The 12,453-nt window shown below is 39.3% G+C and overlaps 1 protein-coding gene across 1 annotated transcript in view; it reads right to left on the reverse strand.

Moving 5' to 3' along the window:
- Positions 1-3,723: 3,723 nt before the first annotated feature.
- DERA (deoxyribose-phosphate aldolase) overlaps positions 3,724-12,453 on the reverse strand; it is an 88,572-nt gene continuing 79,842 nt past the window's right edge. The window contains exons 10-12 of the mRNA XM_077756411.1: positions 7,968-8,080; positions 4,257-4,406; positions 3,724-3,947 (exon numbers count right to left, since the gene is read on the reverse strand). Of these exons, the coding sequence (XP_077612537.1) occupies positions 3,891-3,947; positions 4,257-4,406; positions 7,968-8,080 (320 nt within the window). The 3' untranslated portion in view covers positions 3,724-3,890. The remainder of the gene's footprint in view (positions 3,948-4,256; positions 4,407-7,967; positions 8,081-12,453) is intronic.

A 12,453-nucleotide genomic window follows, 5' to 3' on the forward strand; every position in this document is an offset into this window, starting at 1 on the left:
TTCACATATATTACATTAAACATTCTGATCCTCATTTGCCCTATTAAATAAGAATTGACCAGATGGATATTCCTCTGCCTCTCTCTCCTGAGCAGGTTTTAGTTAATTAAAAATGATTATTTTTACTACGTATTTTATATATTGGCCAGATGTTACCCGTGGTCATTTCTGGAAAGGATCATTTGGTGGTGGTTATTAAATGTATATTTTCCTTTGGGAAGTGAGACTCTTGAGCACAATCAGGAAAACAAATGTGGAAATTGATTACACCTCACCTTTTTCTTAGTGCCAAAAATGGGCATAACGTTTCATTTCCTTTGAAAGTACGACCTTTTCAAATTCTTCTATCTCCACTCTGACCCTATTTATGTTGGGTCAAAAAATTATCAGGTTGGTAGAAGAAAAATTAATATTGGTTTCTCTCTGTACTGGAAGTGCAACTTTTTTCCCCCAAAGAAACCGATTTGGTTTCTATAAGACATCTATATATGGCATAGGAAACTGCTGTGCTCCATCAGGGCTGACACTGTCAGATCTCTGTGTACAGAGGATGGGACTTCCAGAGACTATTTCCAAGTCATGCTTTTCTACAGGTCTCCTTAGAAGCTATTTTTCATGCAAACTCATTTGCCTAAATTTCCCGCTAGTGCTGAAATAATCTAGAATGAGGCAGAGATACTGTAATTATGAAATTGTTTTGTGATTGCACTAGTCATTTTCTCCCCCATTTGTAGACAAACCAGACTCAAAACAAGCCCCTTCTCTTTTTCTGTCCTTAAAAAAATAATAAACACAATAAAGCGACATTCTTTTTTTTTTCAACTTTCTTTTTTAGAAAAAGATTTCAATGTGTGAGGTCACCCAAAATTCAGACAGCCTAACAAATGAAATTAACCACACCATCATCTGGGCTAAATGTAGATGGTTGGTCTTCTTCAAAACACCATTTAGAAGATTATTAAGAGTCAAAAGTGAGTCTTTTGAAAGTCTGAATTTTATACCCCGACAAACATAATGTTAGGTGTGGTGGTGTGTATAAACAGGAAAGAAACTTTCAATTCCAGTACCCTGGCTATGGTTTGTAAAATATTTCATGGACCAATATTCCAATATAGACCTAAAGGGGGCACTTGGGTGGCCTTGTCAGTCAAGTGTCTGACTCTTGATTTCAGTTCGGGTCATGATCCCAGGGTCATATGATCCAGCCCCATATTGGGCTCCAACCTGGACATGGAGTCTGCTTAAGATTCTCACTCTCTCTCTCTCTCTCTGCCTTTGCTCCTCTCCCCAAATCACAAGTTCTCTCTCTCTCTAAAAAAAAAAGATAAAAAAGATTAAGAACTGAAATAAATAAAAACAACAATATGGACATAAATTCTAGTCTCAGCTCTGACTTTCAACATGGTCTTACTTATATAAGTGACACCCCATGTTGTTTCTTTTCTTACATAAAAAATGACAGAAATACATATTCTCTGAAGTCTCTTTGAGCCTACAAATTACATGATTCATGGTCTAAAAAAGTAACTTTAAGGCCTAATATGCTTTACTGAAGAACTGGGACAATTAGGGTGGGGGTTGCTTTATTAACCTGCCGGCTTTAAACACAAGACCTGGCCCTCACTTCCTGGTTGTTATAAAGCATCTGCTCCCCATGTTCTGAAGCACACAAATCTGCTCGTAGTAAATCACAGTCACCTCAAAAATGACCTTTTCCTCTTATGTTTTGATAGTAATCAACATTTACTAGGGTCTTCCTATTAAAGTCATCTGTGTTACATTTGATTTCAAGAGCCGGGTATGGGGCAGACATTCCTGATGAAGAGCCTGATAGTCCTTGGAATAAATTGTCCCCCAAAATATAAGATTACATCCCTTTAGATCAGGCCATGCTCATCAGCCTCTAATAGGTTTGAGGGACTCACAGTCCTAATTTCCTATGTGAATCTGTAATTGTCCGCAGGGGTCAATTTCAGTGGACGCCTCATATAAATTAGAATTGAAGATAATGATGCCGTTCACTTGATCAACTAAAATGACCAGCTGGGTTTAATGGGAGGAAAACAGAAACCCCTGTGAAATTGGAACAGCTTCAAAGGTGATAGAATGTAATTATTTTTCTGCAAAGTTTCTTCTCTAAAGGTGACTGGCCATTGTGCTGTGGGCACCTGGGCCGGCACGTTATGAAGGTGGATATGGCATTCAGAGCAACCAACCATATCCAAAGGCGTAAGTCAAGAGTTAGCTTTCTGCTAAGGCAAGAGGGAAAAGCAGGATTTCTTCTCTGTTCTTATTTTAGTCATTTCATTTACAGTTGGAGAGGTGCTGTGGGGACCTGCCTAATTGATTCCCGAGAGGCAAATTCTAATTTAGATTGCTCCAAAAGTGTTTTCTCTTTATAGCCATAAAACATTTTCTAGAATTTGTTGTAATTACCCTCGGGGTAATATAATTTTAGGTCGGAAAGAACCTGGAGGTCACCTGGCCAACCCCTTTCTTTTATAGATGAAGAAGCTGAGGACCAGAGATGTGAACTGACTGAACCAAGGTCATAAAACAAAAAGAGGAAGAGGCTGGCTAGAATTCAGCAATGAGACGATGAAACCAAGATGGATGCCCAGTGTGTGGTTTCCCACTTACGAGTAGCTGGAGAGTCGTTCCGGAAGGATAGAAGATTCTCTCCATAAAAATCCCCATTTAAGAAGACTTAGGAACTGTAATTCACGGACGTGCCAGCAAGCGAAAACGGCAGAGCTGGAAAGCTGGGAGAGACAAAGAGCAAAGGCACGAGTAGACCACAAAGCAGACGACCACCCGCAGAGCGGACAGGGAGCTCTGACTAGGTGTCTGCGTGGGCTGAGGGACAGTGACCCACGGCGTGACTGCACAGTCTGGGTCTGAGTCCTGACTCTGCTAATTCCAAGCTCTGTGATCTCTGACAAGTTGCTTAAGCTCTCTGTGCCTCAGTCCCTCATCTGTATAAAAAAGGATGATAATATCAGTTCTGACTGTTATAGGGATTAAACACATTAATCTATGTAATTAATCTATGTAATCAATCTATTAAATACATTGATCTATGTAAAGAGCTTAGCACGTATTAAATGCTACATTAGTCTTTGCTGTTCTTCTCCAATCACTATGCTAGAAAATTGTAAATGTTTCAGAATATGTACATAAGTTGTACTCATTAATAATGTCACGGAGGTGTTTTATGATGTAAATACACAAAGGCTGTGCGAGAGAGATTCAGAAAGTCATTGATAAAAACTTTTTATATATTTAACGGATTACTTTTTCAGTATGTACTGTTACAATTGAAAAGTTTTTTCCAAAACAATAAACTACAGAGAGATTTTTATAAAAGACAATAGCCATAATATCATATAACAGTATCAGAGGTTTCATTAGCAAAACAATAAAAGAGCGTATCTGTTGTAAAAATTAAAGACAGATTTTCATGGCAGGAAATTAGTGCCAAGCCAGTGATTCCTGAAGTCATTAGAGTACGGCCAGAAGCTCTGGAATGTGGCATTTTCTTTGGCTCAGGCACATTTCTCGGGCCATCTAGAATTTTTTTCCCTCAGAATTTAATGTTGTCAGAGTTATCATTAATATTTTACGCAGAATTTTTAAGAGGAAATCTTCACAAAATTAACAATACAGATCATCAAGTAATTAGGGCCATTTCAGATGTGCCTGAAAAAGAATACCATGTATGGGTTAGTTATTTTTTTCCTTTTATTCTTCAAATTAAATTCAGTGCAAGTTCAAAGGGAAAAAAAAAACCCATCAGTTACCTATTCATTCCCTCATATTTTAACTAAATAATTTTACCAGCTATGTGGAAAAACACATTTTAAAGGACTTTTCTGGAATTGGTCGCTGATTTAAGACATCGGTAGATCGTGATAAGCCGCGTATCTTCCAGTCACGTGATGGTAAATCTGTGAGGAAAATCAGAATTCAGTTAATTAATAAGTATTATATAGCATATATATCAATACTTATACTCTTAAATAATAATTAGTAATTTAATTAATGTTTCCTTCTAAAGCCCAAAATGCACATCAGTAGACTCTCCAGTCAGGCTACTTCTGGTGGAGGTTTGCTTGGAAGAAAACAGAACTTTGGGTACAATGAGGTAAATCAGATGAGTTTTTATCTCCAGTTCTCAGAGCCCAATAAGAGCTATTCATTTCTTTCTCAAAAAGAAACTTGTCAATTTGTGCCAAGGACAATGGACGATTACTCACCTGCCTCTCGATGTCTGAAAGCAGAGTACTGGCACCTATTCGAAAGAGTTCTGGCGTCAGCCATTCGTCTCCCAGCTCTTCTTTTATGAGAGAGAGCCAGGCAAGGGAATCCTTTGCACTGCGGATGCCTCCTGCTGGTTTAAAGCCGATCTAAAAGGGAAGGTGGGAAAGAGAACAATGCTTGTTACTGTTGTGCCTTAAAAAATGGTACTGCGTTAATACAGGGTCTCGATTCTCCTCTCTCTCCTCTTTTTTCAAGTCTATTTCACTGTACCCAGCAAAAGAGCTTAGATAACTGGCTCATGCCCATTCACGCTACAAAATGACTTCTCCAAGATTAACGGGAAGAATGTCACTGCTTCTGAGGAGACACTAATGAGCGTTAATAACCCTCATTAACATTGCACTTATTGGAAAGTCATAAACCTCAACCACCTAAACTATAGCTGTGAACCGGGGATACACAAGAGATGTGTCAATAAACAAAGAAAACAGATACCACAAAAGCCGTTCATTCCACATTTCTACAAGTGAGCCTGGCTAGTCACCTTTCAGCCTTTCATCCTGAGGTGCAAAAGACACATACACGTATTCAAAATAAGAAGAGGGAATCAGCAAGGCCACACCAACCAAACTGGCAGCAATGAGGGAGGGGTGTTGACAATTGTTTTCATCAATGTAACTACAGGGACTTTCCTCCAAGTTTTAAGGAGAAAGAGTTTTACAAAGCAGCCAGACCACTTAAGTAAGTGCAGGAGAAAAAGATAGTGTAGGAACTCTTCACAGGTCAGTAGTCTTTGAAGGTGAACATTAAGAAAGCACAAGTGAGCCAGTATCTGAAGTTTACAAACGATGTCCCTGAGTCCATTAGAAATGGATAAATGTGTTCTATAAACAGTAAAACCTGCTTATCTGGATTTACTGGTCTCATGAACTTGAATCCTGTAGTAGAGACCATCTATAGATGGGAACAATCAAAAAAACACTCCATAACCCAAGTACTACAGCTCAGGAGTGTTCGAACACTAAGAGCTGTTGATTCCATAGGTAGCACCAGCACGGGGTTAACTACTAAAGAATGCTAGAGAAGGGAGACGATAAATGCAAGGCTCCGTAACTAACCCAAACCAGAAGACTCAGAGTTAACCTAGGCTCCGCCATTTTCCCCACCACACCAAACCCAATCAATGAATAGTCAAGTCCTACTAATCTTCTCTCCTGTATCTCCCACACATATACTTCCTCTCTGCTCTCACTTCTGCTGTTTTAGTTTAGACCCTCATTGATTGTCATATGGAATACCGGTCGTTCTTACCAGTTTCCCTGCCTCAGGTACACAGGGCCACACGACTAGGCAGCAGCTGTACACTGATCCTCACTCTATCTGTCTATTACTCTGGAGCTCAAGTGGCTCTAAGAGAGGGCAGGGAGATGGGGTGAGCTGGGGAGATAGATAGGAGAAGCTTATTTCTTGAGAAGAAGCCCCCCATATCAATTAGCTGATATTAGCATACATGTTAATCATAGGAGCATTGCTGTCCATTAGGCAGTGCTGCATATAGATTTTTCTATATAGTTCAGTTGTGTCAGCAAGTCTGTTCGGCAATGTTTCTAAAGAGAGGTTCTAAGTAAGTTTATCCTTTTCTTCGTAAGGGAGAGAATATGGAAAACATAAATCTGCAATGAAATCAGTTATGAAATATTAAACCTCTGCTGCTCAGAGTGACACTTATCATGGTCTGGGAGATGGCCCATCACATTTTAAAACACCCCTTAAATCAATGATGTAGAAAGTTTACGGTCTAACGGCTGCCCAGGCAACTTGTCAACAACCTGAAAGGATGCACCTGATTTGTAGACACAGACACAGATCCTCACCGTGTGAAATCAAACGTGATCATAATGAAGATGATTTGACTTGTATCTGTGTGTTGTTGATAAAACCGGGGTGAACTTTGTTGAAGAAAGAGTCAATACAAGTAAAAGGAAAGTACTGGAAGACAGCAAAGAGTCCCTTCTACTGTACAATGACCTAGGATATTGAGCGCTTAAAACTTTTATTGAAATTCTTTGCTTATCGTCTAGGAGCTCTCCTGGGAAAGGATTTGTTCATTTCATATCCCTGTTAACACGGGTTAACATGGCGCACAGTTAACCACTCAATGAATGTTTGCTGAGAACACAACAGGATTGGGTCTCTAGTGGTGAGTTTTAACCCTGACTCTAGAGTTTATGAGACACACAGATGCCCGAGGATTACCCCTGATGCAGAAGTGCTAGGGATGAGAACCCAGGCATTGAACATCTTATTTTGTTGTACTTTGGCACAAAATAGGAACTGTCGGTCTAAATGAAGGCTGGTGGTCTCAGGGGGGAGGACCAGAGAGAGTTTTCTTTTTTACAGCTAAACTTTTTCTTTAATTCGGATCAATGCAGAACGGCTACCAAGAAGAGGTTACTCAAACTGAGTCAACTATCATAAGGAAGGTCACAGTAGACAGTGCTCCTATTCGTACTTTTTTAAGATATGAAATTATTCTGAAGGAGAAAATTCTGGAAGAAGTTCATTTCCTCTGAAACCCAGTACATTCTAAAAAAAAGGGCTCCAGTTCCAAAATGAACTGAAGGTACAGTCACATATAAAGTCATCACATCCAGTTGGCATAGGATTAAAGGTCTTTTTTCGGGTGTCCATTCGGCAGTGATCCAGAGATCAGCTTTTAAAGATGCCTTCTGAGGAAGGGACAGTCTCATTAAAAAAACAAAACAAAACAAAACAAACAACCTTTCTCTCCAATGGTGTAAAGAAGAAAAATCCTTTGAGATAATTTGCAGCTAAACAAACAACTTGAAGCAGAAAGGAAAATCCAAACTCATTTAAAAAAAACACCTCATACGCATTTTTCTTTTTAACTTCCTATGTTTCAAAAAAATATGTATTATTTTGCGAAAAGCTGACAAAAGCTGGCACATACCCTCCTCAGCTTAACAGTCTTCCAAAGAGTACATCCAACTGCCATAAAACGCAAAAATGGATATTTAATTCAAGAGCTATATAACGTCTAGCTACCTTTCCCCTGCTGTTTCACAGCATTTCATTATTTTGTTTAATAAGTTCATCTCCTCGAGAATTTTCTCTTCACCTCATATTATTAAAAGTAATAAGTTTTTCTGGACCGGGGGTTTCCCAACAGAAAAACCAATTTATGTGTGTCCTTCAATAATGACAGGAAAAGATTATTTCCCATTATATTGCATACTTTCCATATCACCACCACAGCTTATCATTCAATAAATGTTACTCTGCAATTCTTTCCATTCCTCAAGGAAGTTTAATTTCTGCATTAACCTGTTTTCGCTGGCCAACGCCTTACCAGAAAGCCTCTGTGTTGCAGCAGAATTAGTTCGTTAAAGAACCCATTTAGGAATCTCTTGTCAGTGATAAAATTGTCTTCAGTTAATAAAAGGACATAAAGTGAGTTTACATCTTGATCACACATACTTACTCCCACACTCACACTCACTTTCTGCTAATCGCACATTTTTCTCCATGAATGTGTTCTTTTGCAATGAAAGGTAAATTAAACATTTATCTTAATAAATGTAACTCATTCACACCTTCTGCATACAAAGACAATTTTTGTGGCTGTAACTGGTATTATAAATAACATTATCTTTACTCCGAAGAAAGATTTGCTGGCAATAACATACCTTGTTTCCAGTTTTCCAGAAGAAATCTCTAATGGCCCGTAGCATTACTATAGCTACGGGGAAGGTGGCATTTACAGTTTCTTTTCCAGTAGAGGTCTTAATAAAATCTGATCCTAAAACAAAAGGGAAAAAAAAACCCTCCATGTTAATTAAAAACTTATTTTTTACACATCTTAGTCAGTGGAAATTAAAATTGAGTTGGTTTATTTAATGCATAACTGAGATGAATAAAAACAAGTTTGTGCCCCGTGCTTAGTATCATTTATCACAACACTTTACTACAAAACTGGAGTGCCCACTCGTTTTCCCCTCGTTTTCTTATGCGCAACAGAAAGTACTCGGTATGGCTGTGATAAAGCAAGGAAAATCAGCGCTAGCTTATTTGTACCTCGCTGTTCATTAATGAGAGCAGTGTGTCTTCCAACAAGATCAGGAATTTCATGAAAGACATCATACTATTTCATAACCTAGAATTACTATAAACAACTTTCTGTCTCTCAAATGTATCTTAAACCTACTGATATAGTTTAACAGAAGAGCACAGGAGACAAAGAAATGATAATGACGGTTAAGATGCACTGTGCACTGTGCACTATGCTTTATTCTAGGTGCTTTACAAGTAATAACTCAGTCATTCCTCATAACACCTGCAGTAAGTACTGATATGATCCCTATTTTAAAAGATAAAATTGAGATACAGCAAAGTTAAATTGGGACTCCTGGGTGGCTTTGTCAGTTGATCATCGGACTTCGGCTCAGGTCAAGGTCTCGCAGTTCGTGCGATCGAACCCCAGGTCAGGCTCTGTGCTGACAGCTCAGAGCCTGGAGCCTTCTTTGGATTCTGTGCCTCCCTCCCTCTCTGCTCCTCCCTTGCTTGCGCTCTGTCTCTCTGTGTCTCTCAAAAATAAATAAAACGTTAAAAAATTTAAAAAGAAGAAATGTTAAATAACCTGCTTGGGGTCACACAGTTATCAAAGGAGGGGGTAGAGTTCTAACCAAAAAAATACAGCTTAACCAATATGCTATTGTGTCTCCAAGACACTTACCTAGGGTCACAAAGTCAGGTAGCCAAACAGAGATTCCACCTTTCATGTGGTTACCTAACCTTGAACTACTCAACATGCAGACCACAGAGTAGCAGCATGGGTACCACCGGGGGCGCTTGCTAAAAATGCAGACTCTCGGGTCCTATACGAGATCAACCGAGTCAGAATCTGAATGTAAACAAGGTTCTTAGGTGATTCTTGTGCAAATTCATGACACTAGCCCTCTGATTCTGGGGGACCGCAGGTAAGGCTAATGTCTGGGATTCTTCCAAGGTGCATCAAAGAAGTAAGTGGTCAATGGGAATGTTGGAAAGAAATGGTTAAAACTTTCCCCTTTAGTTTCAAAGGGAAAAGATACTTCCACACTATCCTATGAATGAAAAGGTTCAAATTGACACACTTTTGGTAAACACGCTATGTGTAAGGCACGGTGTAAAGTAAAACAACAAATAATTCAAGCCCTTGCCCTCGAAAGCATACATTCTAGATACAGGTGGAGGTGAAACATAAATCTGGGCTAATCATTTGATGAGCTAGAAGTTAGATGACCTGGTTTTGTCTCCTGAACCATCTTACCCATAAAGTATGGCTAAAAATGCTTACTTGCTTCATAATGTTTGTTATACAAGGAATCAAAAGAGACAATCTGTATGAAAAAGCACTTTGAAAACTCTCAAGCATTATACAACTATAAATGAATCAAAGACTTAGGTAGAGTTTCAATCTGTAAAAATGTGACAGAAATTCTGATTTATGAAAGCAGGTCATCAGAAGCCTTTTCTCGCTGTGGGTCTACAGGCCCATTGGAAGAAATGCAGATATATCTGTCATGCAGCAGTCACCTAACAGATACTCACTGAGCTGTGCCAGACTCTGTTCTAGATGCTGAGAACAGACCACTAAACAAGATAATAAAGTTCCTACCCTTGTAAGCAGAGTTTCTAGAAGAGGAGGACAATAAATAAATATATAACAAATGTCAGTGGAGGTAAATGCTATGAAGAAGAAAGCAATGTAATGAGGTAGAGAGTGATGGAGTTGGGGAGAGGTAGCCATATTTAAATAGAGTGATCATAAAGGCATCGCTCAGGAGTGATATTCAAATAGAGACTGAATGAAAGGCATTTATGAAAAGAACATCACAAGCAGGTAAACAGCAAGTGCAAAGACCCCGTGGTGGGCATGCACTGAGTTGATTAATGAATGAACGAATAAATGGATAGGACTACAGAACTAATGTGTGGTCACCACAACACCAGAAATAAGATAATCAAGAAGAAGAAATTAAAGCCCCCCCTCCCCCCCAAATAGATGGAATAGTCAAGGGGAACATCTCCAAAGAATTCACAATAAGACCAACACCAAGGTATGCTTTCCTAAAGTGTGACACTGCTTTCTGATTCACTAGAAAGCTTTTGGGTACAACACTGGATATCACCTAAATTCTTCCGAGCATCTTAGAAGATTAAGATAAAAGTCCAAGGGCACATTTGGAAGCCTAAAAAAAAAAGTATGGTCACTTAAAAATCACACAATTTAAAGTTAACCAAAAGAGCCAAACTCCTCTGAAAGAGTCTGGAGGTTGGATAATGGAGGAGACTCCCCTCCTAACATATTTGGGGGGAGCAGAGCAGAATACCTATCATGATAGCAACAAAAGCCCAGGAGTAGTAACAGTGGCCTGAATACTGTGTCTGTCCCTCTTTCTTAATTGTATTGTAAGCACATTTGAAGGCAGGTGCGATATCTTTCTATGCACTTTGTATCCCCAGAGCATGACACACATGCAAGGCTCAATAATGAATTTTGGATCGATGGATGGATGGGTGGATGGATGGGTGGATGGGTGGATGGATGGGTGGATGGGTGGATGGATGGATGATGGGTGGATGGATGGATGGATGGATGGATGGGTGGATGGATGGGTGGATGGGTGGATGGATGGGTGGATGGGTGGATGGGTGGGTGGATGGATGGATGGATGGATGGATGGATGGATGGATGGATGGGTGGATGGATCAATCGGTAGATGGATGATCACAGCTATCAAGAAAAAGCAAACTACAATATTTCCTACCTTTAACTGACTAATGGGAAAGGGGAGACAGTTTTGAGGTTTATCCCAAATCAGGTGAGAAAACTGGACAGGTGGCTCAGAAGAACATATTATTTATTTTTAAATGAATTTCAAATTTTAGAACAGATCTAAATCTGCCAAAACATTGTAAAGATAGTACAGAGAATCTCCATAAACCCTACACTCAGTTTCCCCTATTATTAAAAACTTAAGTGGTACATTTGTTACAATTAATAAACCAATATAGGCATACTACTATTAGCCCAAATCCGTACTTTATTTAGATATCCTTAGTTTTACTTAGAGTCCAATTGCACCCAGGATACCATAATGTGTACATTTGTCATATCTCCATGGTTTACAGTTTCTTGGACTTGCCTTGTTTTAATGACCATTGACAGTTTTGAGGAGTACTGGTCAGGTATTTTGTAAAATGTCTCTCATTTGGGACTTGTCAGACATTTCTTTCATTTTGATTAAACTGGGGTGATAGGTTTTGGGGGAGGAAGACCACAGAGGTAAAGTGCCATTCTCACCATATCATCTCAAGCGTACCTCCCATCGACATGATTTACCACTGTTTATGTTGACTGCAAACACTTGGGAGGTAGGGTGTGCCAGCTTTCTCCACTGCAAAGTCACTCTCTTTTCTCTATTTCCCACACTGCACCCCTTGGAAAGAAGCCTTTATGTGTATCCCACACTTACAGAATGAGGAATTACAATTTAGTACCTTCAGGCGGAAATAGTGACATAAATTATGTGGACTTTTTTGCATGAGATTTGTCTGCTCCTATGTACTTACTTACAATCAATTCTAGCAGTACAGACTCAGAGACCCTATACCCGGGTTTATAATCCAGTTCATTATCTCATTGCTCAAATGGTTCTACTTTTGGCCACTGGAGCTCTCTCAGTTGCTTCCTAGATACCTTTGCCACACCTCCACCATGAAGTACGCTTTTTACGCACTTACTCTGGTATTATCAAATGCTCCAGGCTCATCTTTTATGTTTTCTGCCCCTGTCTGAGAGAATAAGCCATTTCTCCAAAGAGCCCTAGTTACTTTTACTAGAGAATGGTACTAGAACCCCAAATCCCGGAGGTAGATGTACACCATTACTGCAGGGGCTTGTTTCTGGCTCTCTCAGCTGCCTAGCAAAGCAATATACATGTGTATACTAACCCACTTATATATATATATACATCTATTAATTCCATATTTAACTATCTGTATTACACTAAACATGCATAATACGGATGTCTCCAACTCTGACCCATCACTGCATGGATCATTCTGGCCCTTTGCCCTGCTTTATATGTAAACTCCCACTTCAACAGTGAGAAATCTGGCACCTAGCAT

Source organism: Crocuta crocuta, unplaced genomic scaffold, assembly GCF_008692635.1.
Source record: "Crocuta crocuta isolate KB4526 unplaced genomic scaffold, BGI_CrCroc_1.0 scaffold262, whole genome shotgun sequence".
Lineage (NCBI taxonomy): Eukaryota > Metazoa > Chordata > Mammalia > Carnivora > Hyaenidae > Crocuta > Crocuta crocuta.